Raw genomic sequence first — 23,827 nt, 5'->3', positions numbered from 1 at the left:
GTATAGATGTAGGAAAAGAAGCATATACAGAAGAGAAGGCCTCCAACCTTTGTTGAGAGTATAACTGACACATGTGGTGCATTACAGCTAGGGTGTTTAGGGATCCAGAGCATCCTCAGGCCTATTTCTCTAACTTTCCCCACAGGAAGAGAAAACTAGGTCTTGGCTTTTCACAAAGTTTTCTATTATAGCACCATGTTAGACATAGGTAAACTCAGAGAAGAAAAGGATAGGAAAGGGACAAAGAAAAGGTGACAATGTGGGAAAGGAAAGACATTCGGAGTTTCTGAGTTAAAAGGACTTGAGTTCTTTTTTTTTTTTTTTTAAGATTTTATTTATTTATTTGACAGAGAGTGAGAGAGCAAGCACAAGTAGGGAGAGAGGGAGAGGGAGGAGAGGAAGAGGGAGAAGCAGGCTTCCCACTGAGCAGGGAGTCCGATGCGGGGCTCTATCCCAGGACCCTGGGATCATGACAGGAGCTGAAGGGAGATGCTAACTGACTGGAGCCCAGATGCCCTAGCACTTGAGTTCTAATTTGACTTTGAACAGATTATTTCATGTCTTTGGGCTTTAGTTTCCTCATCAAGTGGAGATTCTATAAGATGATTGACATAAAGAGCCCAGCACACTGCTCTGGTAAGTATTAAATAGAAATTACAGAATGGGGCTGGGGCTGGCTGTACTCCTGCCCTAGGAGGTGCTCCTTACACTTCAGAGCCATCTGTTTTCTTCAGTGAAAGGAATGGGAAGGAGGCCCAGAGATACTGCTCAGGCTGCTAAATTCCCTAGAGTTGGGGATGGTCCTGGAGTGTGACTGTCAGCCAGGCTCCACCCTTGAGATAAGGCTGACCAGAAAAGAACAAAGGAAATATTTCTTTGGCTAGCTTCTCAGGGCATCTCCCAAAACTCCTTTTTACCCTTTATCCCTCTATAGCCATGAATCAGCCTCATCATCTCCTATCTAGACTGACATTTATTCTTCCTTCATCCAGTCTCTTCCTAGTTTCCAGAGATACTGGGCTGTACTGAAAACAGTCTCAGTTCTAATGAACACTCTACTTGGCCTTCAGTGCTCCAGACCAGAAGGGCAAATGAGGTGTCTGGCTGGCGCAAACAATGCTTTCTTCTGCTCTGCCAGGTTCCAAATAAACACCTGAGCCTTCTTTGGCCTGCCCTACCACTTACTTTCCCCTCTACCCTCTGGTCTGCTCTTGATCTGGGGGTGGGAGAAGACTTACTCATTGGGATTCTGGGAAGAGAGACTAGATCTGGCATTTGGGGGATGGTTGTATCTTCATGGGGATTCTATAAGGTAGAAAGAACCTGGAGGGAACCAACAAACCATACTAGTTCTGCTTGGCTAGGGTTGGAAGCAGGTTGCAGTAAACACTTGAAAAGTTCCGGGCTGGAATCAGGTTGGGAAAGATCTAGGATCCTAATACAAAGGGAGGCTGGTAAATTGAGGAGAAACCAATGGGATAGAAGGGAATGAAAAGCTGCATATGAAAAGCTGCACTGTTGGGAAGCTGGGAAGGACTGCTGCCAGCCAGGACCTGACCTATACACCCATTAGGTCTACTTTCATAGCCACAGGACTGATCACTGTGGTCACAAGGAAGCGATCCAAGTTATCTCACTGACAATGAGAAGAAACATGAAGTCTCCAATTAGAGTCTCCAGGTTTTTACTTTGTTAGCAGTGGCTTTTCCACTGGCTTGAGCAGGAGGTCAAACTTGACTGCCAGGGTTTTTGCCAGAGATAATCTCATTAACTTAGCATGCTGGGGGTGGGGGTGGGGGACCCAGAGTTTTGTTAGAAAATGGCTTGTTCTGCTGGTGGTGCTAAAGAGGGCAAAGAGGGCTATACTGGGCTATAAGAGTCACATTTTTGGGGTGTAAGACTCATATGGATGTAGTGATTCTGGCATGTAAATGATTGAAATCTGGAGAGAGGATAGTATTGCCTCTAAGGATGAATGTATTTTCCTGAAATCCTTCCATGTAAAGAAGACTGGGGATTTTGCCATCAACTGAGCTGTTTGCTGCGGAGGATCTGAGTTGTTGTTTGTCTGGGTCATCCATAGTAACAGGTCTCAGAGTGTTGCACTAACGGCTAGGAATTTGCTTTCTCCATATGGCTCAGTTGCAAAGAAAAGTGACAGCGGAGTGCCTGGGGGGCTCAGCCAGTTAGGTGTTTGCCTTTGGGTCATGATCCTGGAGTCCCAGGATCAATCCCCACATCGGGCTCCCTGCTCAGTGGGGAGTCAGCTTCTCTCTTTGCCCTCACTCTGCTGTGCTGTCTCTCAAATAAATACAATCTTTTTAAAAAAAATTTATTTATTTATGATAGACATAGAGAGAGAGAGAGAAGCAGAGACACAGGAGGAGGGAGAAGCAGGCTCCATGCCAGGAGCCTGACGTGGGACTCAATCCTGGAACTCCAGGATCGTGCCCTGGGCCAAAGGCAGGTGCTAAACCGCTGAGCCACCCAGGGATCCCCTCAAATAAATAAAATCTTAAAAAAAGAGAGAGAGAGAGATTGAGAGAGAAAGAAAAGTGACAGCAGGAACAGGTGACTGGCCAGGAGTACCTGTGGCAGGGAGACACTGACTACTGTGCTGGATGCACTGGTCCATCCAGCCTAGAGGGCAGAGCAGGAAGTGCTGGGATTCTCCAGTTTAGAGTCCAGATGACTTCCCTGGCCACCTCTCTTTCAGGAGGACCATTAAAGGGCCTCCTTGATAAAATGGGGACATACAGTGTTAGAGCCAAAAGTCCATGAGATACCAAAGCCTCTGACATTCTAGGAGTTTGGCTAGCCCAGCCTTGTGCTCCCTGATGGGAGATGCCATGACTCAAAACCTCATATCTCGCATTCTGTTGTCATGCATGCATTCTGCACACAGAACAGAAAGGGTCCTTACAAAGTCAAAGGAAGGAGTACCATTATTTTGTTGGAAATGGGGAGGAGAAGCAGCAGAAACTGTTAGGTTCCAGGTTCCAGCACACAAGAAAGGAGGGATCCCCTAGGGTGGTGGCAAATGGAGTTCATGCATTCAAATACGCCTATGGAGTCTAAACTCTTACAAACCACAAAAGGAAGCAGCTCCTGGCTCCAGGAGGGACTGAAAGGAGAAAGCACTGGAGGATGCTTCTACTTTTTGCTGAGCAGGAGAGAATTTACAAAGACAAAGAGGCAGGAAGGAGGTGGAAGAAACATTGTTTGGGACTACAAACCCAAAGAGAAGAGAACAAAAGACAGACAAATGCAATGAGGTGACAGGAAGAAACAGGATAAGAAAGCAGCTTCATAAACCAGCTGAGCAGCTGCTTTTGAAACTCTGGGGACCCTTCCAAGGCCTTCCATGGAGTCAGAGATGAGTATTCTAAATCCTGTTAAAAAATTTTATTAAGAGTTTTTGTTTTTTTAATTTTTTTAATGTAAACTGTAGGCCCAATATGGAGCTTAAACTCATGACCCCAAGATCAAGAGTTGTATGCTCTACAGACTGAGCCAGCCAGACATCCCAATTGAATCCTATTTTATTTTATTTTATTTTATTTTATTTTATTTTATATTTGTTTGTTTATTTATTTATTTGAATCCTATTGTAAGGAAATTACCAACAGGCCCCAGCTACTCAAGAAAGAAGTGTCTTTGTAACCCAAGGGTAGGCCTGGGTAAGCTGGTGTGTTGAGTTAGAAGAAAGAACCAAGACCTGGGGTTCCTGAAGATCAGAAACAGCTGGGATATGGAGGCCAAATATATTTTTCCAATTGGTCTGCGAAAGATGGACTAAGGGGAGAAAAGGTTTATCACTGATCAGATTCTATTGGCAAGCCAGGTGTGGCTTCTTCCTCTGGTCTTTTTGGAGGTTGTCTGGCAATAATTCAGGATGAAGACCCAGTTTTGTCATTTACTAGTTATGTACCTTGGGTAAATTTCAACTTTCCTTTTTGTTTTCTTTTTAAAGATTTTATTTATTTATTTATTTATTTATTTATTTATTTATTTATTTATTTAAGAGAGAGAGAGAGAGAGAGAGAGAGATGGAGGCAGAGACACAGGCAGAGGGAGAAGCAGGCTCCCTGCAGGGAGCCTGATGTGGGACTCGATCCGGAGTCTCCATGATCATACTCCAGGCTGAAGGCGGTGCTAAACTGCTGAGCCACCCGGCTGCCCAAATTTCAACTTTTCAAAGTCTCTACTTTTCCACTTCATCAATTGGGTCAATAATGAATCCCTACCTCAGAGAGTTCAATAAGATAGTGTATTCGAGAACATTTTAAAGCTATAAACTGCCTAGATGGTGCAGTCAATTAAGCGTCTGACTCTTGGTTTCTGCTTGGGATCTCAGGATTGTGAGATTGATCGAACCCTGCATTGAGCCCTGTGTGTGGTGTGGCTTGGCACTCAGCACAGAGTCTGCTTGTTCCTCTCCTTCTGCCCCTCATGGCTCAAGTACAAGTTGAATCTCAGATGAATCTTCAAAGCTATAAACAACAACTGTGAGCCAGTGGCATTCCAGGAGGAGAGTGCTATCCCTGCATTCAGTGCTGGGAGTTTCAGTTGGTGTGCCAGCCTTCCCACCTCACACACCATCACAGAAGAAAACATCCAAGGCTGCGGTGTCACCATTGACCAACACTTCTGCTTGAAGGCTCTCTGGTGAGGCACTGGGTGGAATGTGTCTGCCACGAATTGAATAAAAATGCCAGCCTTCCTTGTAATAAGGGCATGGACCTATGACATTAGGCTTGACCTACAGAAGCAGCCACCCCAAACTCTGGGCTGGGAACTAGTGCTACAAAGAAGTAGGAACCAGAGAGAATCCACTTCAGGCTTGCTGGGTGGTAGAAGCAGCAATCCAAGCTGTGATATCCAGCGTTCAGTGAGGATGGCAGCAGAGTCCCAGCAGAATGGTATAAATCTTGGCTGAGCCCATTTTCTAGGCTTGATTCTGCAGCCATCATAGAACTGTGGGCTTAAACTCTTTATCAGCTTAAATCAGCCAGAATTGGTGGGGTTAATTCCTTCAGCAACTCTCCTACTCCACTATATTTTATTTTATTTAAAAAAATATTTTATTGGGATCCCTGGGTGGTGCAGCGGTTCGGTGCCTGCCTTTGGCCCAGGGCGCGATCCTGGAGACCCAGGATCGAATCCCACATCGGGCTCCCGGTGCATGGAGCCTGCTTCTCCCTCTGCTTGTGTCTCTGCCTCTTTCTCTGTGTGTGTGTGACTATCATAAATAAATAATAATAAAAAAAATAAAAAAGATTTTATTTATTCATGAGAGAGAGGGGAGGGGGAGAGAGAGGCAGAGACATAGGCAGAGGGAGAAGGGAGAAGCAGGCTCCATGCAGGGAGGCTGACATGGGACTCCATCCCGGGTCTCCAAGATCAGGCCCTGGGCTGAAGGTGGAGCTAAACCGCTGGGCCATGGGGGCTGCCCCTCCACTCTATTTTAGATGTAGAAATAAAAAGGAATTAGCCATTCTTATTGATCTTGAGTTTTTTTGTCTTAAACCCCTCAAAGTCATCCATGAGGGTTGGAATCACCTTCTTCCCACGTCCTATTCATGTTGCTATTTTGATCTCTTCCTGTGGATCACAAAATTTCTTTTTTTTTTTTTTAAGATTTATCTATTTATTTTATATATATAGAGATCATACGAATGTGGGAGGAAGGAGCAGAAGGAAAGGGAGAGAGAGGGTTTTTTTAAAAAAAAAGATTTTATTTATTTATTCATGAGAGACAGAGAGAGAGCCAGAGACATAGGCAGGGGGAGAAGATCCCAGGACCCCGGGATCACATCTGAGCCAAATGCAGTGCCCAACTGCTGAGCCACCCCAGTGCCCTGGAGAGAGATCTTTTTTTTTTTTTTGATTGATTGATTTATTTATTTATTTATTTATTTATTTATTTATTTATGATAGTCACACACACAGAGAGAGAGAGGCAGAGACACAGGCAGAGGGAGAAGTAGGCTCCATGCACCGGGAGCCCGACGTGGGATTCGATCCCGGGTCTCTAGGATCGGGCCCTGGGCCAAAGGCAGGCGCCGAACCGCTGCGCCACCCAGGAATCCCCTGGAGAGAGATCTTAAGCAGACTCTTTATTGAGTGTGGAGCCCAATGCAGGGCTCGATCTCATGACCCTGAGCCAAAATCAAGAGGCAGAGGCTCAAATGACTGAACCACCCAGGTACCCCTGAACCACAAATGTTCTAAGAACATTTAGAATGGTGAATCCTTTCTAGAAGGTTTCATTTTACTTTGCCCACATCCATCAGAGGAATCACTCTGTATGGTAGCCTTAAGAAATGTACTTCTTTTTTTAGAGAGAGAGAGGGAAAGAGAGCATGAGTGAACAAATGGGGTGGGGGAGGAGTAGTGTGTGGGGGAGGGGCAGAGGGAAAGAATCTTAAGCAGGCCTAGAATGGAGCCTAATTGGGCTTGATCTCATGACCCTGAGATCATGACCTAAGCCAAAATCAGGAGTCAGATGCTTAACTGAATGAGCCACTGAAGTGTGCCAAGAAATCTATTTCTTAAATAATAAGACTTTTATTCTTTGATCTGTGGGCTACAGAATGGATGTTGTGTTAGGCATGAAAACAATATGAATCTTATTGTACATCTCCACCAGAGTTCTTGGGTGACCAAGTGCATCATTAATGAACAGTATGCCGAAAATAATTTTTTTTCTAAGGAGTAATTCTCAACAGTGAGGTTAAACTATTTAGTAACTCATGCTATAAACATCCAGGCTTTGTTGTTGCATGTATAGAACATAGGCAGAGTAGATTTAGCATAATTCTTTTTTTTTTTTTTTTAATTTATTTATGATAGTCACAGAGAGAGAGAGAGAGAAGCAGAGACAGGCAGAGGGAGAAGCAGGCTCCATGCACCGGGAGCCCGATGTGGGATTTGATCCCGGGTCTCCAGGATCGCGCCCTGGGCCAAAGGCAGGCGCCAAACCGCTGCGCCACCCAGGGATCCCTAGCATAATTCTTTTTTTAAAGATTTTATTTATTTATTCATGAGAGAGAGAGAGAGAGTAAGAGAGAGGCAGAGACACAAGCAGACTCCATGCAGGGAGCCTGACGTGGGACTCGATCCCAGGACTCCAGGATCACTCCCTGGGCCGAAGGCAGGAGCTAAACCTCTGAGCCACCAGGGCTGCCCTACTTCTCTTTTCTATGGAAGTCCTAGATGGCATCTTCTTCCAATATAAGGCTGTTTAGTGTGGCTACCTTCATTAATTGTCTTATAGACAGATCTTTTGGATAACTTACCGGAGCTTCTCTCTCAGCTCTTGCTGCTTCATTCACCTTGTACCTCTATGTTATGGAGATGACTTCTTTCTTCCAAACTCATGAACCCACCTGTGGTAGTTTCCAACTTTTCTTCTGAAGCTTCCTTACCTGTCTCAGCCTCCACAGAATTAAAGAGAGTGAGGGCCTTGCTCTGGTTAGGCTTTGGTTTAAAGGGAATATTGTGGCTGGTTTGACCACTCAGACCACTCAAACTTTCTCCATATCAGCAATAAAGTGGTTTTGCTAATCATTTGTGCGCTCACTACACTTTTAATTTCCTTCAAGAACTTTTCTTTTGAATTCACAACTTGGCTGTTTGGCACACAAGGCCCAGCTTTCACCCTATCTTGGCTTTTAACGTGCCTGCCTCACTTAAAAGCTTGAATCATTTATAGCTTTAGATTTCAAGTGAGAGACCTGCAACTTTTCCTTTCACTTAAACACTAGAGGCCATTGTAGTGTTATTAATTGGTCTAATTTTAATATTGTCTCTCAGGGAATAGGGAGGCTAGAGGCTAGGAAAGAGGGTAATGACTGGTTGGTCAAGAGTAAGAACACACACAAGGTTTATCAGTTAAATTCACCATTTTATATGGATGCAGTTCATGGAGTCCCTCCCCCCTTCTCCATTACAATAGTAACATCAAAAATCACTGACCACAGATCACCATAACAAATATAATAATAACGAAAAAGTTTGAAATACTGCGAGAATTACCAAAATGTGACAGAGAGACATGGAGTGAGCAAACACTGTTGGAAAAATGGCACCCACAGACTTGCACAACACAAGGTTGCAACTAACCTTCAATTTGTAAAAGACATACAGTATCTGTGAAGCACAATAAAAAGAAGTGCAATAAAACAAGATCTGTACAAGGTATGCCTGTACAATTTTTCTCCAGCTACAGACCAGAGCTAACAGCATAGCTTGTAATATCACCTTGAAGAGAACAGAAGCCTCTGAGTGAATGGCTTCTAAAGAAGCTGCTAACCTTTCTCTGGGCCAGGAACCTATAGGACCACGTCTCTTAAATATCAGGTTAGACAAGGTACTCAAGGAGTTTAGGAGGTCAAAAGCTAGTTTCGTTGCTTTTGTTGGATTGCTGGCCTTTCTCACTTACGTCTAAGAGCCACTATGAAGATTTGGTAATACTCTGGGGGCCATTCGATCTTTTTGGTATGTTTTTAAATTTTAGATAATAAGGCTGCATATATTTATCTGTAAGATAAATTCCTAAAAATGGAACTGTTAAGTCAAAGGCAAAAGGTTTGACAGTGATGTCCATCCCCCTCCAAAATGGCTTTATTGATTCATGTTCTCCCCCACAGAGCATGCCTGTGCTTCTTCCTTAATTGTCACTGACACTGTGTACCATCTACACTACCGTGCTAAGTAAAAAATGGCATCTGTGATTGCAATTTGGTTTACCTTTGGCTTCGATCCTCTGGCCATTTCCAATTAGGCAGTTCTTGATGTCCGCTCCCTTCTCGATCACAGCATTGTTGCAGATAACGCTGCCCTGGATGTTGCTTCTGTAATACAGTAGCCAAGTTAAAGAGTGTCCATGGCTCTCATCACCATCCTCACCACTGTGGGTTGGGGCTCTTCAATGGGCTAGGAATAGAGGCTCCATCCAATTAATGGCTACATGCCTCAAGTTATCACTAGGAGACAGAATGGCTTAGCTGGGCCAACAATAGATTTGACTTTAGCAAAGTCCAGAGTTTAGATATGCTCATAATGATCTTTCCCACAATGGCTTGACAACTGCAGACCCTATGACTTCAGTTTTTTAGGTATCCCAGACCTGGAGGTCTAAACTCTACCCAGCCTCTTTTTTTTTTGGTGTGGGGTGTGGCACTAGTCCCATACTGACCCATCAATCTGGCTTCTCACTTGGAAATATATTCCAAATTTCATTTAAGACTTAGATTAAAAAAAAAAAAAAGACTTAGATTCCATGAATCTTCCTAGGAAATCAGCTATGTGAAACAATAGATGCCCCACAGCTCTCACTACAGACTCTGGTTAATCAAAACCATACTCATTTAGAAAACCAAAACCAAAACCCAATGTTTTTTAAAACTAGCTCCATGCCACATCAAAGATTACTATAGATCCTAAAGCCAAGCCACACTCTCAAGAGTAGCACCTCTTGCTTTTAGCATCTGAATGTTGAAGGAGCATCTTTCTGGCTCCTGAAGACCTGGTGAGTAAGAAGAAAGGTCCTTTTGAAAGTCTTCACTAGGCACCCACTGCCTACCTACTCCTAGGTACTATGCTAATATTCTTTTTTTTTTTAAGATTTTATTTATTTATTCATGATAGACAGAGAGAGAGAGAGAGAGAGAGAGAGAGAGAGGCAGAGACACAGGCAGAGGGAGAAGCAGGCTCCATGCCGGGAGCCTGACGCGGGACTCGATCCCAGGACTCCAGGATCGCGCTCTGGGCCAAAGGCAGGCGCTAAACCGCTGAGCCACCCAGGGATCCCCTATGCTAATATTCTATGTACATGATAGGAGTAACTTACAAATCTAGCCATTTCACCAGAAAAATCATCTGGGCAGTGTAAAAAATAACAAACAAAGACACCCTCATTGTCCTGGCTTCCATCAATCTTTTTTGGTAGGTCTGAGATGGGGGTGCCTCACGTACTTAATTAGAAAAAAATTACATGATTCTGGGAGTATCATTTTTGCCTCTGATGCAGTACCAATAACAAACACATTTTGCAGATGAGGTAACAGATTTAGGGAAGTTAAACCATTTACCCTAAACCACATAATTGCCAAGTAGCAGATTCAAATCAAGGTCTGCCTGACTCTAGAATCCATACATTTAATCATAATGCCATATAAAGAAATCGAGGGAAGACAAGACTGGAGGAAGCTTGCTTGGAACTGCCAACTTGCTTTTCTGAGCCAAATGGCTGGCTCTGTGAAAAGGAAGGGCTCTGTCCTACCAAGGGAATATTCACTGCCCTCAAGAATCAGAAGTGGGCAGCTAAAGGGGAGAAGGAAGGTGAGTAGGAAGGGTGTGAGCATCCATTTAAGCCAACAAAACAAAACAAAACAAAACACCAATTAAGGAAAAATCCTCAGGCAACCCAGAAGGCAGGGGGGATGGGAGGAGGAGACATTCCAAAGACTGAAACTATTAATGCACAGGCCATTACAAAAGATTCTTCCCAAATGCCAAAACTTTAGTAAAATGCAGAAAAGGAATTCTAGCCCGTTATGGCATTCCAGAGTCTTCTTTATCTCTATTCTTCTGGAAGGTTAAAATCGGTCAGAAAGCAGCAGAAGGCCAAAGCTACAGCACCTCTGTGGTGTGGGCTAGAGATAGGCAGACAGTATCAGTTTATTTTTTTGGCTTAAATTCAGGATACACTAAAAAAAAAAAAAAAAAAAAAAAATTTGGGATACATAGTGGGTCAGCATTAAGAGACCTTCCAGAACTTGCCAACTTGCCTTCTGCTTTAGGCAAAGCAGTCCAATAAGCAGTTGGGGTGGTTTCTGCTTCTTGATAAAAATTCCCCCCAAAAGAGTAGTAAGGAAGTATAGAAAGCCTCAGAAACAGGCTCCTGGGACACAGCAGGCTCATAATTGGCTACTGGTTTGAACTGAAAAGTCTCCTGTCTTTTTTCAAAGTGGGAGTAGGAGAATACTTCCTGCTCAGTAGTTTAAGAGCCTGAGAATGCATGCTCTGGAGCTAGGGAAGGGGTAAACATAGTTGGCAGACAAGAAACAGCCTAGAGGAATTGAAGCGGCCATAATTAGAGACTACTACATGGCTATTTTGGAATTTGGGATCTAAATGGGAACCATTTCTGGAAGGAAGAGGCTAGAGTGACTGAGGTCAGATTCCCATAGCAATGGAGAGCCTGGTTCTCCTTAGGTCTGGCAAGTCTGACTGAGGTGTTCAGGAACCCTGTCTCATTTATTTTATGTATAACTCCCTCTAAGAAACATAAACTACCAATGTAGAGTCTGCAGATGTGATGGGGGAAAAGTGGGTTAATTGAAAAGAAGTTGGGGGCTCTCCTGAAGCTCTTGGTCAATAGATCTGTGGAAGGCTTAGAGATGAACACCTGACAAAATGCTTAGTGAGTGTGAAGCTCTTTTCTGCCATTTGTTTCTTCATTGTTTCCTATTGCCACTACTACGGTCACAAGTCACCTCCATTAGCAAGGCTGAGGTATTCAAGAAAAATGTCAAGTCAATACAGCTTTCCGCCTAACCAGAAGGAAATTCCAAGATTAAGGATTTTATTGAAAGTGTGTATGTGCTCCTGCTAGAGAGGAAGGACTGATACTACCTCATCAAATAAGCCCTCTCCATGGTGCCAATCTATACTAACAGCTTTGCCTTTTCTGCTCTGTGTGTAAAGTGGAGGGGAGGTGACTTCCTCTATGGCTCAAGAAAAGAACTGGCCCAATTCCAAAACTATGGTTTTTGCAATGTAGTTTTAACACTTAGCTTGATACTAAGGACTCCACTGTGCTAATACCAGTTGTGTTTTCTAAGAAGCCATTCAGATGGCTAAGATTAATAGGATTTTGGTCCTAATTTCTAGTTGGTGGGGTTAAATTATTATTTTTTTTGAGGAGGGGGAGGGGCAAAAGGAGCAGGAGAAAGAATCTTAACCGTTCCACACACAACTCAGAGCTGAGCCAAAGGCTGGTCTCATTTCTACAACCCAGAGATCATGACCTGAACCAAAATTGAGTCTGATGTTTGACAGACTGAGGGATCCAGGAGCCCCTTGGTGTGGTTAAATCTTAAGCTAAACTGCAGGCTTTGGGGAATTACCCTGAAAATTCTAAGGCTTCAGTGGAGAAGACCATGAGAAAAAAACAGAGGTCTACAGTAAGATCTGTAGATCCACTGCTTGGCCAAGCACACTAGGCCATACGATGTTATGGCCTAGGACATAAGGAAGAAGTCCTGGCCAGGGAAGCAAGAGGGCCTCCAAATTCTAGTTGCTCTTCTGGTTTTGGTTAGAAGTTTCTTCAGTTTATTGCAGAAGTAAAAGGAACTCACATGACTCTGATGTCGAATATTTCTCAGTCATTACACAAAGCATTTTATGTTCATTATGTAACTTAATCCTTTTAGCAAGCCTGCAGGGATGGTGGTATTTATTCTAATTTTTACAGGGAAATTTGAGGCTCACAGAAGTTGAGCAATGTGCCCAAGCCTACACAGTGGTAACTCTCCATTGTGTGAGGGACTCGGACTTGGCTGGTGACTGGGCAGTATTTGGCAAAGAGCCATGAAACTTTTCAGTAACTCTGAAGACAGGCAGGTTTTCTTTAGACAGAAGCTGGTAGGCTTTCTAAACTTACTCATAGTCTTGGGTGAGAAAAGAGTATGGAATTGGACTTACGCATAGTTTTTCTAGTCGCATGACTAAAGCCTGACTTTAGGCCAGCTCACTACTTTAGTCCAAAGATAATGGTTGAGTCACCTGGATTTCCCCAGAGGCAAGAGCCTCTAAACCTTAGCCCAAGGGATCCTGTCTAAGAGTTCCTCTAGATGAAGAATCATGTATTATTATTATTAATTAAAGATTTTATTTATTTGACAGAGCAATAATAAAAGCACAAGCAAGGGGAGAGGGTAGACAGAAGGAGAGGAAGAAGTAGGCTCCCTGCTGAGCTGGGAGCCCCATGTGGGGCTTGATCCCAGGACCCTAAGATCATGACCTGAGCTGAAGACAGACGCTTAACCCACTGAGCCATCCAGGCACCTTGCATGCATTTTTAATGAAATATTCCGGGCACAGAAAAAAGTCTGTATTAGTAGACAATATCATTTTCCATGCTTTAAGATGTATATAAATAAATAAATAAATAAATAAATAAATAAATAAATAAATAAGATGTATATAAATACATACATATATAATTCTATATGTATCCCTCTGCAACTTGGTTTTTTTCCGTTCAACATCATATTTGTGAGATTTACCAGGTTAATTCATGTAACGAGACATAATGCTTGAGAAATATCTCACTTTCCTGTCTATGGTCAGTCTTGCTCCTGGTTCTCAGATGAAAATGTACTGGCTTCAGTGAGAAGGCTGAAAATGTCCTCCCTTAAGTTCCATGTGTCTCTCTTCACTATGTAAAGGTTTGGTGGTGAGAAATGTCTCCCTTCTAAGAAACCTAAGTCCTTCTATTCCCTAAACAGAAGCTAAGAAAAAGAAGGGTTTGGAGGGAATTAAAGAAATGAAGTAGTAACCTCAAAGAATTAAGATGTAGTATTCTCCATCCAAGAAGATGGGTTTAGTAGAGGCAAGGAATGAGTCAAAAGTCCTAAGGAACCCCTTTAAGTACAGGGGATTTTTCTAAAGTTTCATAATTTGGTATTTCCATGAATATTACGAAGAAACATGGACAAGATTCTTCTAAAAATCTAATAATCTCAAATAATAATTTGTGACTCTAATTACCACAGATTTAATTTCATGTTTAAGGGAGTTCACTTTTATATGCAACCTACCCATTTATCAATATTTTCCTTCCTTCCTTCCTTCCTTCCTTCCTTCCTTCCTTCCTTCCTCCCTCCCTCCCTCCCTCTCTCCCTCTTCTTTCTTTCTTTCTTTCTTTCTTTCTTTCTTTCTTTCTTTCTTTCTTTCTTTCTTTCTTTCCTTTCTTTCTATTTCTTTCTTTCTTCTTTCTTTTTCTTTCTTTCTTTCAGATTTTATTTATTAGAGACACAGAAAGAGAGATACAGGCAGAGGGAGAAGCAGGCTCCATGCAGGGAGCCCGACGTGGGACTCTATCCAGGGTCTCCAGGATCACTCCCTGGACTGGAGGCGGCGCTAAACCGCTCAGCCACCAGGGCTGCCCTTTTGTTTCATTTCTTACTTGGCTATATTATGCCTTCAAATGGAGTTTTCCAAAACTCCATTTCATGGAGTTCATGATTCATGGGTGACACATCTCCTGAGCCCCGGAATATTTCTCATGATTTCGTATTTCAATCATAATTTGACTAAGCTATAAGATTCTTTTTTTTTTTTTAATTTTTATTTATTTATGATAGTCACAGAGAGAGAGAGAGAGGCAGAGACACAGGCACAGGGAGAAGCAGGCTCCATGCACTGGGAGCCCGATGTGGGATTCGATCCCGGGTCTCCAGGATCGCGCCCTGGGCCAAAGGCAGGCGCCAAACCGCTGCGCCACCCAGGGATCCCTATAAGATCCTTTTTTAAAAAATATTTTATTTATTTATTCATGAGAGACAGAGAGAGAGGCAGAGACACGGGCAGAGGGAGAAGCAGGCTCCATGCAGGGAGCCCGATGTGGGACTCGATCCCAGCACCCTGGGATCATGCCCTGAGCCAAATGCAGATGCTCAACCACCGAACTACTCAGGTGCCCCTAAGCCATAGGATTCTTAGGTCACGATCGTTTCTCCTCCAAATTTTCTAAATGTCGTCACAAAAAAGTATGAGGACAGCCCTCCTATGTGCCTCAATGGTTTTTTTTTCTTTCAGTTCCATATGCCTTGAGATTTTGCAAAAGAGATGTTTGAGAATTCTCCTTTGGTTTACCCATGCCCTTATTCCTTATTCTGGTTGAATCTTGGTGTTCTCTTTGTTTTTTTTTTTTGTTTTTTTTTTCAGTTTTTATTTATTTTTATATTTTTTTATTTATTTACTTATGATAGTCACAAAGAGAGAGAGAGAGAGGCAGAGACACAGGCAGAGGGAGAAGCAGGCTCCATGCACCGGGAGCCCGATGTGGGATTCAATCCCGGGTCTCCAGGATCGCGCCCTGGGCCAAAGGCAGGCGCCAAACCGCTGCGCCACCCAGGGATCCCTTGGTGTTCTCTTTGGATCTGATTTACATTCCATTGTGTCTGGAAGATATTCTTTAGTCTGTGTACAGGTATGTGGTGTTATCTAGTTTTTCGTTTTTTTATTTTATTTTTTTGTTTTAAAGATTTTATTTATTTATTTATGAGAGACATAGAGAGAGAAGCAGAGACACAGGCAGAGAAGAAGCAGGCTCCCCAGAGGGAGCCTGATGTGGGACTCCATCGCAGGACCCTGGGATCATACCCTGAGCCAAAGGCAGATGCTCAGCCACTGAGTCACCCAGGTGCCCGCCCTAGTATTATCTAGTTTTATGATAGATGAAGCTTCCTTTTCTAGTTTTGTTTGTATGTTTTTATTTTGGTGAGTTTCAAGGAATGAAGCACTCCACACTTTTTTTCTAGAAGTAGACACAGCTTTTGGCCAATTATAATTATAGCAGGGGAGGTTAAATCAGAAATTTCTTTTTTTTTTTATTTTTTATTTTTTTTAATTTTTATTTATTTATGATAGTCACACACACAGAGAGAGAGAGAGAGAGAGAGGCAGAGACACAGGCAGAGGGAGAAGCAGGCTCCATGCACCGGGAGCCCGACGTGGGATTCGATCCCGGGTCTCCAGGATCGCACCCTGGGCCAAAGGCAGGCGCTAAACCGCTGCGCCACCCAGGGATCCCAAATCAGAAATTTCTATTTCTCATTTGGAAAATACAAGATATCTAATATATAAAAGGTACAGTATTAGCTATTAAGAGATACAAAGATATAGGAAAACCATTTCTGTATTCAAGGAAATCTACAGTTGAGGAAAAAAGAAAAATGCACTAAATGGCACACGAGCATACATTAAATGTTATGGGTGCACAGGGAACAGAAGTGGGGGACGTAATTTCTGGCTGGGACAATTCAAGAAGGCTGCATGCAGGAGCTGGAATACATATTGGATCTTGAAAGATGAGTAGGAGGATTTCTATAGGTAAAGATCTCTAGAGAGAGGCAATTGAGGCTGAGTGAATGTCAGGAATAAAGGAGAGTAGAAAAGTAAGGGGCCCAGTGAGCAGGGCAGTCAGTTGAGTGTAGGTGAAGAGGATGCTCAGGGGTAACAGTGGGAAGCAATAATGTATTGTTTGGCTCTGAGCGCTGCACTTGCTGCCTATAGTAGCACAGAAAATCTAGATGAAAACTTGGCTCCCTGGCCTGCCTGCCTGCATGTGAAAGAACTACTTTACACTGCTGCTTGGGTCACTCACTTTGGACTAGGAGGAGCTACAGGAGATGTTGCACAAGACCAGAGAGCCAATGAGACAGAACATAGAACTGATACTGAAGCCTCGACAATGAAGTTTTCATTAGGCTTTGAATTGCTGGGGATCGGCTGTCATACAACTTGGAATTTCTACCAAAAACTGAAAATGAGAAAGACAGGCAGGAGCCTTGTCTGCAGTCTCACCTACACGTTCCCCAAGGTGGTCCTATTAGCATCCCTCAAGCCCTGAGCACCTTGGGCAGATGTCCAAGCCACTGTCCAGAAAGCCTCGGCAGCTCACCACTGCTGGCAGAGACAAGCAAGCCCGGAATATGAGAAACCCCCTTCTGGATAAATTCATGCTCCTACTCTGCCACTCAGTTCAGATATAACAGCAACAAGGTAATAAAGTCTCATGCGACTGCAATTTAATTACTTTTCCCAAATTTACCATAAGTAATTAAAACTAAATGACTTGGAAATAATGGGAAAAGGTTCATATGGGATGCAGGATGTCTGATCTTATCACCAGGAGCTAATTTGCCCCAGATTGGGTAATCTCTATTGCTTCCCTAGTCATTAGCCTCATGTAGGCTGCCTACATCTCTCCTTCAAGTTTTTTAGTTGAAAAATAGCAGCCACCACCATCTAAACCTTTACTGTTTCCTTAGCTTATAAACCCATCCAAGATTATACCTCCTCCAAAACAGCAATGGACCCTAGGGTATTATGCTAGCATTATCTATGAATTTCTCTCATATGAGCAAGCTGGAGTTTCCTATGGAACCTTGGTTCCTTACCAAGTCTCTTCATGTCAATTCAGGACATCAACACTGGACTTTAAAGAGGTGCCAGAGAGTTGCTCCTTTGTCTGTCCGCCCACAAGAGGGGAGGAGGAGTTTGCTAATTAGAGCAAATGGGAAAGTTATGGCATTGTCTTCCTCAGGTCTGAGGGAGGATGAGACACAGTGGAAGTTATAAAGCTTCATACACTACTCTGGAATTGGGTGATCAAATGGATAAAGGCAAGTGTGGTTCTGGTTTTCAGAAGAATGGTGATACCAGGATTCATGCATGAATCTGGAATGGGCCATAGAATTGCAAGGGTGCAATGAATAGAAAGTATGGAATTCCATAATTTGCTCATCTATAAGAATGCATAAGCTGAGCCAGGTGACTTCTGTGGCCCCAACTCACTAACATTCCCGGACTCAGTGTTGGAACTAGATCATGAGAAATCTGGAAGTTCAAACTGTATTCTAAAGGTAATGGGAAGTCTTCAAAAAAGTTTTTACAACAGGGACATGATCAGAGGTATCCTTTAGGAAGACAACACTGACAACATGCCACCTCTGTGAAATGAGAGAAAACAATGAGGATGATGATGACGATAAACAAATAACAGCTAACATTTTTTTTGACAGCTAACATTCTATGTTCATGCACTCTTCTAAGTGCTTTTGTTTATTAATTTAGTACTCCCAATAAACCTACAAGATAGTTTCAATTTTTACCCCATTTTACAGTGAGAAAATCACGCACAAAGACGTCAAGTCAATTCCTTAAGTGACTAGTAATTGACAGAAGCAGGATTCAGTCTGGCAGCCTAACTCCAAAATTCATGTTCTAATCCATAGAAGGAATGGCACAAGGGCAGATTTGGAAGAATAAGAGGAAATGGAAACAGCAAAATAACTTAGAGAACACCACAATGATTCAGGAAGAGGTCTTTGGGGGTCTGATCTCTCTTCTCAGTCACAAACTGGCTACTAGATACCGCCACATACTTGGATATCTTAGAGGTACTTCCAACTTCATGTGCCCCTTCACAAAGCCTTTTCTCCCCACAAATCTGCTCCTCCCTCACCGTTCCTCATCTGAGTTATACCACCACCTACCTCGTTTTGCCAACTAGAAACTTGGGCTTCACCTACCAACTGTCCTCTCCCTCACCCCTTAGATTCCTTCCTTGTCCTTTCCTTGTTAGTCACCTAAGATTCCTTTTCTTATGTCTAAAATTTTTGATGTTCGGGATCCCTGGGTGGCGCAGCGGTTTGGCGCCTGCCTTTGGCCCAGGGCGCGATCCTGGAGGCCCGGGATCGAGTCCCGCGTCGGGCTCCTGGTGCATGGAGCCTGCTTCTCCCTCTGCCTGTGTCTCTGCCTCTCTCTCTCTGACTATCATAAATAAATAATAAAAAAAAAAATTAAAAAAAAAATAAAATTTTTGATGTTCCCCAAGGCCTTGTCTTGGTTTTTTTTCTTTGAAGGCCACACACCTCCGGGTGATCTCCTCTACTCCCACAGCTTCGGTTACCATCTCTATGCCCACCACTCTCTCAAACCTGTACTTCAAACACAGGTTCCTTTCCTGAGCTCCATGCCTGCACATCAAGTCCTGCATGTCAAGGCCACCTGCCAGGAACTCATCTTGTCCCATATGGAACTCGTCATTTCCCTGCCTCCCACCCTGCAAATCCTCTGCTGATTTCTATCTTAGTGAATAGAACACCAGAAACCTTGTTGCTCAAGTAAGAAATCTGGAAGTTTTCCCTAATTTCTCTTTCACTTGACATTTCCAGGCAATCACCAAGCTATTCATAGTTTTTAATCACCTTATTATTTCTCTTCCCTACTGCCACTGCTACTGCCTTAGTTTAGGACCTCTTCTATTTTACCAGGATTGTTTCAGTAGTTGTCCTGCTTCCATATTTACCCTCCTCACATCACTCTCTATGGTGTAGCCAAAATGATCTTCATAAAATGTGGATTTTTATGTTATCCCTTTCCTTTAAACTCTTAAATTACTGTTACCTATTAAACTTCTTAGGGGACAGTCCATGATTTGGCCCTTGGCCATCTGTATAGCCTTGTCTCCTATGTATCTATTCTTCTTTGAATTCTATATTTCAGTTATCATGAATTATTTATCATTCTTTCATATAACAAGTATTTATTGAGTTCCTGTAGGCCCTCAAGATATAACAGTGAAAGAAAAGATAAGGTACCTACATTCTCAAACTAACATTTATTTGAGACAGGTAAACAAGATAAAGCCAGACAGTGTTAATGCTGGGAAGGAAATAAAGCAGGTTGATGTAGCAGAGAATATTGGGACAGATTACTTCCTTTTATTATTTTTTTCAAAGATTTTACTTATTTATTCATGAGAGACATAGAGAGAAGACAGAGACACAGGCAGAGGGAGAAGCAGGCTCCATGCAAGGAGCCCAATGTGGGACTCGATCACGGAACTCTGGGATCATGGTCTGGACCAAAGGCAGACACTCGGGATCCCTGGGTGGCTCAGCGGTTTAGCACCTGCCTTTGGCCCAGGGTGTGATCCTGGACTTCTGGGATTGATTCCCACATCGGGCTCCCTGCGTGGAGCCTGCTTCTCCCTCTGCCTGTGTCTCTGCCTCTCTCTCTGTATCTCATGAATAAATAAATAAAATTAAAAAAAAAAAAAAAAACAAAGGCAGACACTCAACTGCTCAGGCGTCCCACTTCCTTTTATTTTTTAAAGATTTATTTACTTATTTTATATATATAGAGAGAGACTGTGTGTGTGTATGTGTGTGTGTGTGTGTGTGTGTGTGTGTGTATGCGTGGCTACAAGCAGGGAGGAGGGGCAGAGAGGGAGGAAGAGAGAATCTCAAGTAGACTCTGCAGCTGAGCACAGAGCCTGACATGGGGCTCAATCTTACGATCCTGAGAGCATGACTTGAGCCAAAACCAAGAATCAGACACTCAACTAAGCTGCCCAGGTATCCTGGGACAGATTATATCTGACAGGATAGTCAATGGAGTCTCTTCATAAGTGATGAAATTCAAGCTAAGATCAAAATGAAGAGATGTTTCTGGAATAAGATATGCTCTCTCACACTTCACACTCTTGACATATCTAGAACATTCCTTTCTGCAGCCCAGTGGGATGTTACTCATTTTTCAAGATTTAGCTCAAGGGTTATATCCTTAATTAAGTTCTTTCCTGACTCTTTTCTCCTTTTTGACTATACAGATTTCTACCACGACACTCAGGCAGTCTTGAGCATCCAGTGGGTCTTTGTGTTTGATGAAAGAGTAAAATACTTGAGACAGAACTCTACGATCAGTGATGGGCTGGAGCCAGCCTGTTCTGCTTGTTTACTGATACTTTTGGAGAGCTGGTTGTTAACAATTTATCAGCACACCACTGGTAGCAGTGTACCACAAAATACTGACCTTTTACTTGGCAGTTAAATTTATATATAGATGCATATATCCTTTAAAAAATTATTATTATTATTGTTATTTTTGAGAGAGAAAATAAGTAGGAGGAGGGACAGAGGGAGAGGGAAAAGCAGGCTCCCCCCTGAGCAGGGAGCCCAATGTGGGGGTTGATCTCAGGACCCTGAGATTATGACCTGAGCTGAAGTCAGATGCTTAACCAGCTGTGCCTTCTAGGTGCCCTAATGCATGTATGTATCTAAAAACAAATTTTTCTGAAGGCTTTATTATGAAAAACAGCAGTCTTATGTTCCCCCTATTCATTTCCTTTTTCCCATAGACAACTTTTTAGACTTATTTTTTTTAGACTTATTTTTGATGAGTATTTTAGCATTTACCTCCCCATCTCTATATAATAACATTTTTTATTATTACTTCTTGATTTTTTAGCTTTGGGTATTATCAACAGACTTCCCACAATGGAAGATGCAGATTTAGCTTTCTCCCTGTTCTCTCTTTTTCTTCCTATCCCTCATCCTTTCAATACTGTTACAGTATCATTTTGGTCTACAGAGTTTGACTACATAAATTCTGTTTCATAGTTGAAATACATAGTGAACTATGATGTCTTTTCCTTTAGTGTATAACTTTTTTTTTTTTTTTTTTTTTTTTTTATGATAGTCACAGAGAGAGAGAGAGGCAGAGACACAGGCAGAGGGAGAAGCAGGCTCCATGCACCGGGAGCCCGATGTGGGATTCGATCCCGGGTCTCCAGGATCGCGCCCTGGGCCAAAGGCAGGCACCAAACCGCTGCGCCACCCAGGGATCCCAGTGTACAACTTTTTAAACAGAGTTCATAATTGTTTTGTTTTTGTTAGATAGTATTCTATGCTATTACTAATCCAACCCAAACTTTTAACCAACTGTTTAAATCTTTCAAGATGTGTATATGCATCTGGTATTTTATCACTTTCATCTTCTAGAATAAGTGCTTTGTGGATTACACTCTGGGCTAACCGCTCCCTTTATGCTTGTGCATAGTTGTCATCCTTGGATCTGCCTTCAGTATCATCCTATGGATTCTTTTTGCTTTTTTAGAGTTGGATCTCTTTTTAAATATTTTTTTAAAGATTTTATTTAAAAAAAATAAAGATTTTATTTATTTATTCATGAGAGAGAGAGAGAGAGGTAGAGACACAGGCAGAGGGAGAAGCAGGCTCTATTGCAGGGAGCCTGATGTAGGACTCGATCCCAGGTCTCTAGGATCAGGCCCTGGGCTGAAGGCAGCACTAAACCGTTGAGCTACCCGGGCTGCCCTGGATCTCTTGTATCTTATCTCTTTGGTTTACTCTTCGTTTTGGTGGAACACATCTAGAAAAGTTTTTGAGACTTTTCCATGGTCACACTTAACATTTTGCTGGTATAGAATTTTAGGTTTGTTTGTTTTTTTTTAATTTAAAAGATTTTATTTATTTATTTGAGAATAAATAAAAAATTTATAAAAATTTATTAAAAATTCATAAAAAATTTATCTCATGCACACATGCACGAGAGTATGAGTGGTGGGGAAGGGTAGAGGGAGAGGGGCAAGTAGACTTTCTGCTGAGCAGGGACCCCAATGTGGGGCTCGATGTGGGGCTCAATCTCAGGACCCTGAGATCATGACCTGAACTGAAGGTAGATGTCTGACTGAGCTACCCAGGTACCCCTAGAATTCTAGGTTGAAATTAGTTTTCCTTCACTTTTTTTTTTTTTAAGATTTTATTTTTATTCATGACACACACAGAGAGAGAGAGAGAGAGAGAGAGAGAGAGAGACAGGCAGAGGGAGAAGCAGGCTCCATGCAGGGAGCCCGACACAGGACTCAATCCCAGGTCTCCAGGATCACACCCTGGGATGAAGGCGGCACGAAACCGCTGGGCCACCAGGGCTGCCCTTTCCTTCACCTTTGAAGGCATTTTCTACTATCTTCTAGTTTCCATTGTTGCTACTGATAAGTCCAAAACAAAGCTACTTGGTTCCTTTTTTTTTTTTTTTTAAAGATTTTATTTATTTATCCATGAGAGACACGGCGGGGGGGGGGGGGGGGAGCGGTGGGGAGAAACAGAGACAGAGAGAGACAGAGAGACAGAGACATAGGCAGAGGGAGAAGCAGGCTCCATGCAGGGAGCCTGATGATGTGGGACTCGGCTGAAAAAGGCAGATGCTCAACCGCTGAGCCACCCAGGCGTCCCAGCCATTTGGTTCCTGATTGGTTGTATAGGATGCTTAACCAGCTGTGCCACCTAGCTATTATTTTTTATTCTTTTCTTTTTTCTTTCTTTCTTTCTTTCCTTCTTTCCTTCCTTCCTTCCTTCCTTCCTTCCTTCCTTCCTTCCTTCCTTCCTCTTTCTTTCTTTCTTTTTTTTTTAAGATTTTATTTATTTGACAGAGAGAGCAAGAGAGCATAAGCAGGGAGAGCAGCAGAGGGAGAAGGAGAAGCAGGCTCCCTGTTGAGCAGGGAGCCTGATGTGGAGCTCGATCCCAGGACCCTGGGATCGTGACCTGAGCTGAAGGCAGAGGCTTAACCAACTGAGCTGCCCAGGCGCCACCCGCCCCCCCCCCCCCCCCCCCCCCGCCCACCCCGTTTTATTTTGTCTTTGTAAGTTTGTAGCATGTTTTTTTCTCCAGGGTTCCGAAATTTAATGACGTAGGTTTATTTTTACCCATTGTACTGGGCATTTAGTAGGCTTTTTCATTCTGTAAATTCTTATCTCTCAGTTGTGAGACATTTTCCTATATTTATTTCTGAAATAATTTCTAATTCTGATTTCTGAACTGTGTTGTTGTTGTTGTTGTTGTTTTTTTTTAACAGAACTCCTATTCAGATGTTAAATACCCTGAACTGGTCCTCTCATCTCCTTATCTTTTCTATGTTCCATCTCTTTATCTCTCTGCTCAACTTTCTGGGAAATGTGACATTTATCTTCCAATTCTTTTATTGTAATTTTCCTTTTATAATCATGGTTTTAATTTTCTAGAGTTCTTCTTTTGTTCTTTGAAATAATAGATTGTTAGAAAGTATTTTTCTCTCCCTAAAGAGTCTCTGTTTCTTCTAAGTTGCTTTTTTCTGTTTAATTTGTGGATCTTTCATGATAGGCTTTCTTTAGATCTCTGGTAATCTTTGATTATCTCTTCATCTTTAGAAAAGGATTCAGGATGCCTGCGTGGCTCAGTGGTTAAG

General features: G+C 42.7%; 1 protein-coding gene across 26 annotated transcripts in view; it reads right to left on the bottom strand.

Annotated features, from left to right (window-relative positions):
* The window catches only part of EIF2B3 (eukaryotic translation initiation factor 2B subunit gamma), a 143,848-nt gene that overhangs the window by 3,422 nt on the left and 116,599 nt on the right, over positions 1 to 23,827 (bottom strand). For 14 of the 26 annotated variants that reach the window (XM_025991966.2, XM_072724169.1, XM_025991968.2 and 11 more), the window contains one exon: positions 8,755 to 8,858. In XM_025991966.2, the coding sequence (XP_025847751.1) occupies positions 8,755 to 8,858 (104 nt within the window). Of the gene's footprint in view, positions 1 to 8,127; positions 8,155 to 8,754; positions 8,859 to 23,827 lie in introns of all 26 variants that reach the window. The other 12 variants (XM_072724156.1, XM_072724166.1, XM_072724157.1 and 9 more) reach the window with 1 other exon arrangement.

The sequence above is a fragment of the Vulpes vulpes genome, chromosome 10 (assembly GCF_048418805.1).
Source record: "Vulpes vulpes isolate BD-2025 chromosome 10, VulVul3, whole genome shotgun sequence".
Taxonomy (NCBI): Eukaryota; Metazoa; Chordata; class Mammalia; order Carnivora; family Canidae; genus Vulpes; species Vulpes vulpes.
The sequence above is the reverse complement of the archived record's forward strand: the minus strand, read 5'-3'. Positions and strand labels throughout refer to the sequence as shown.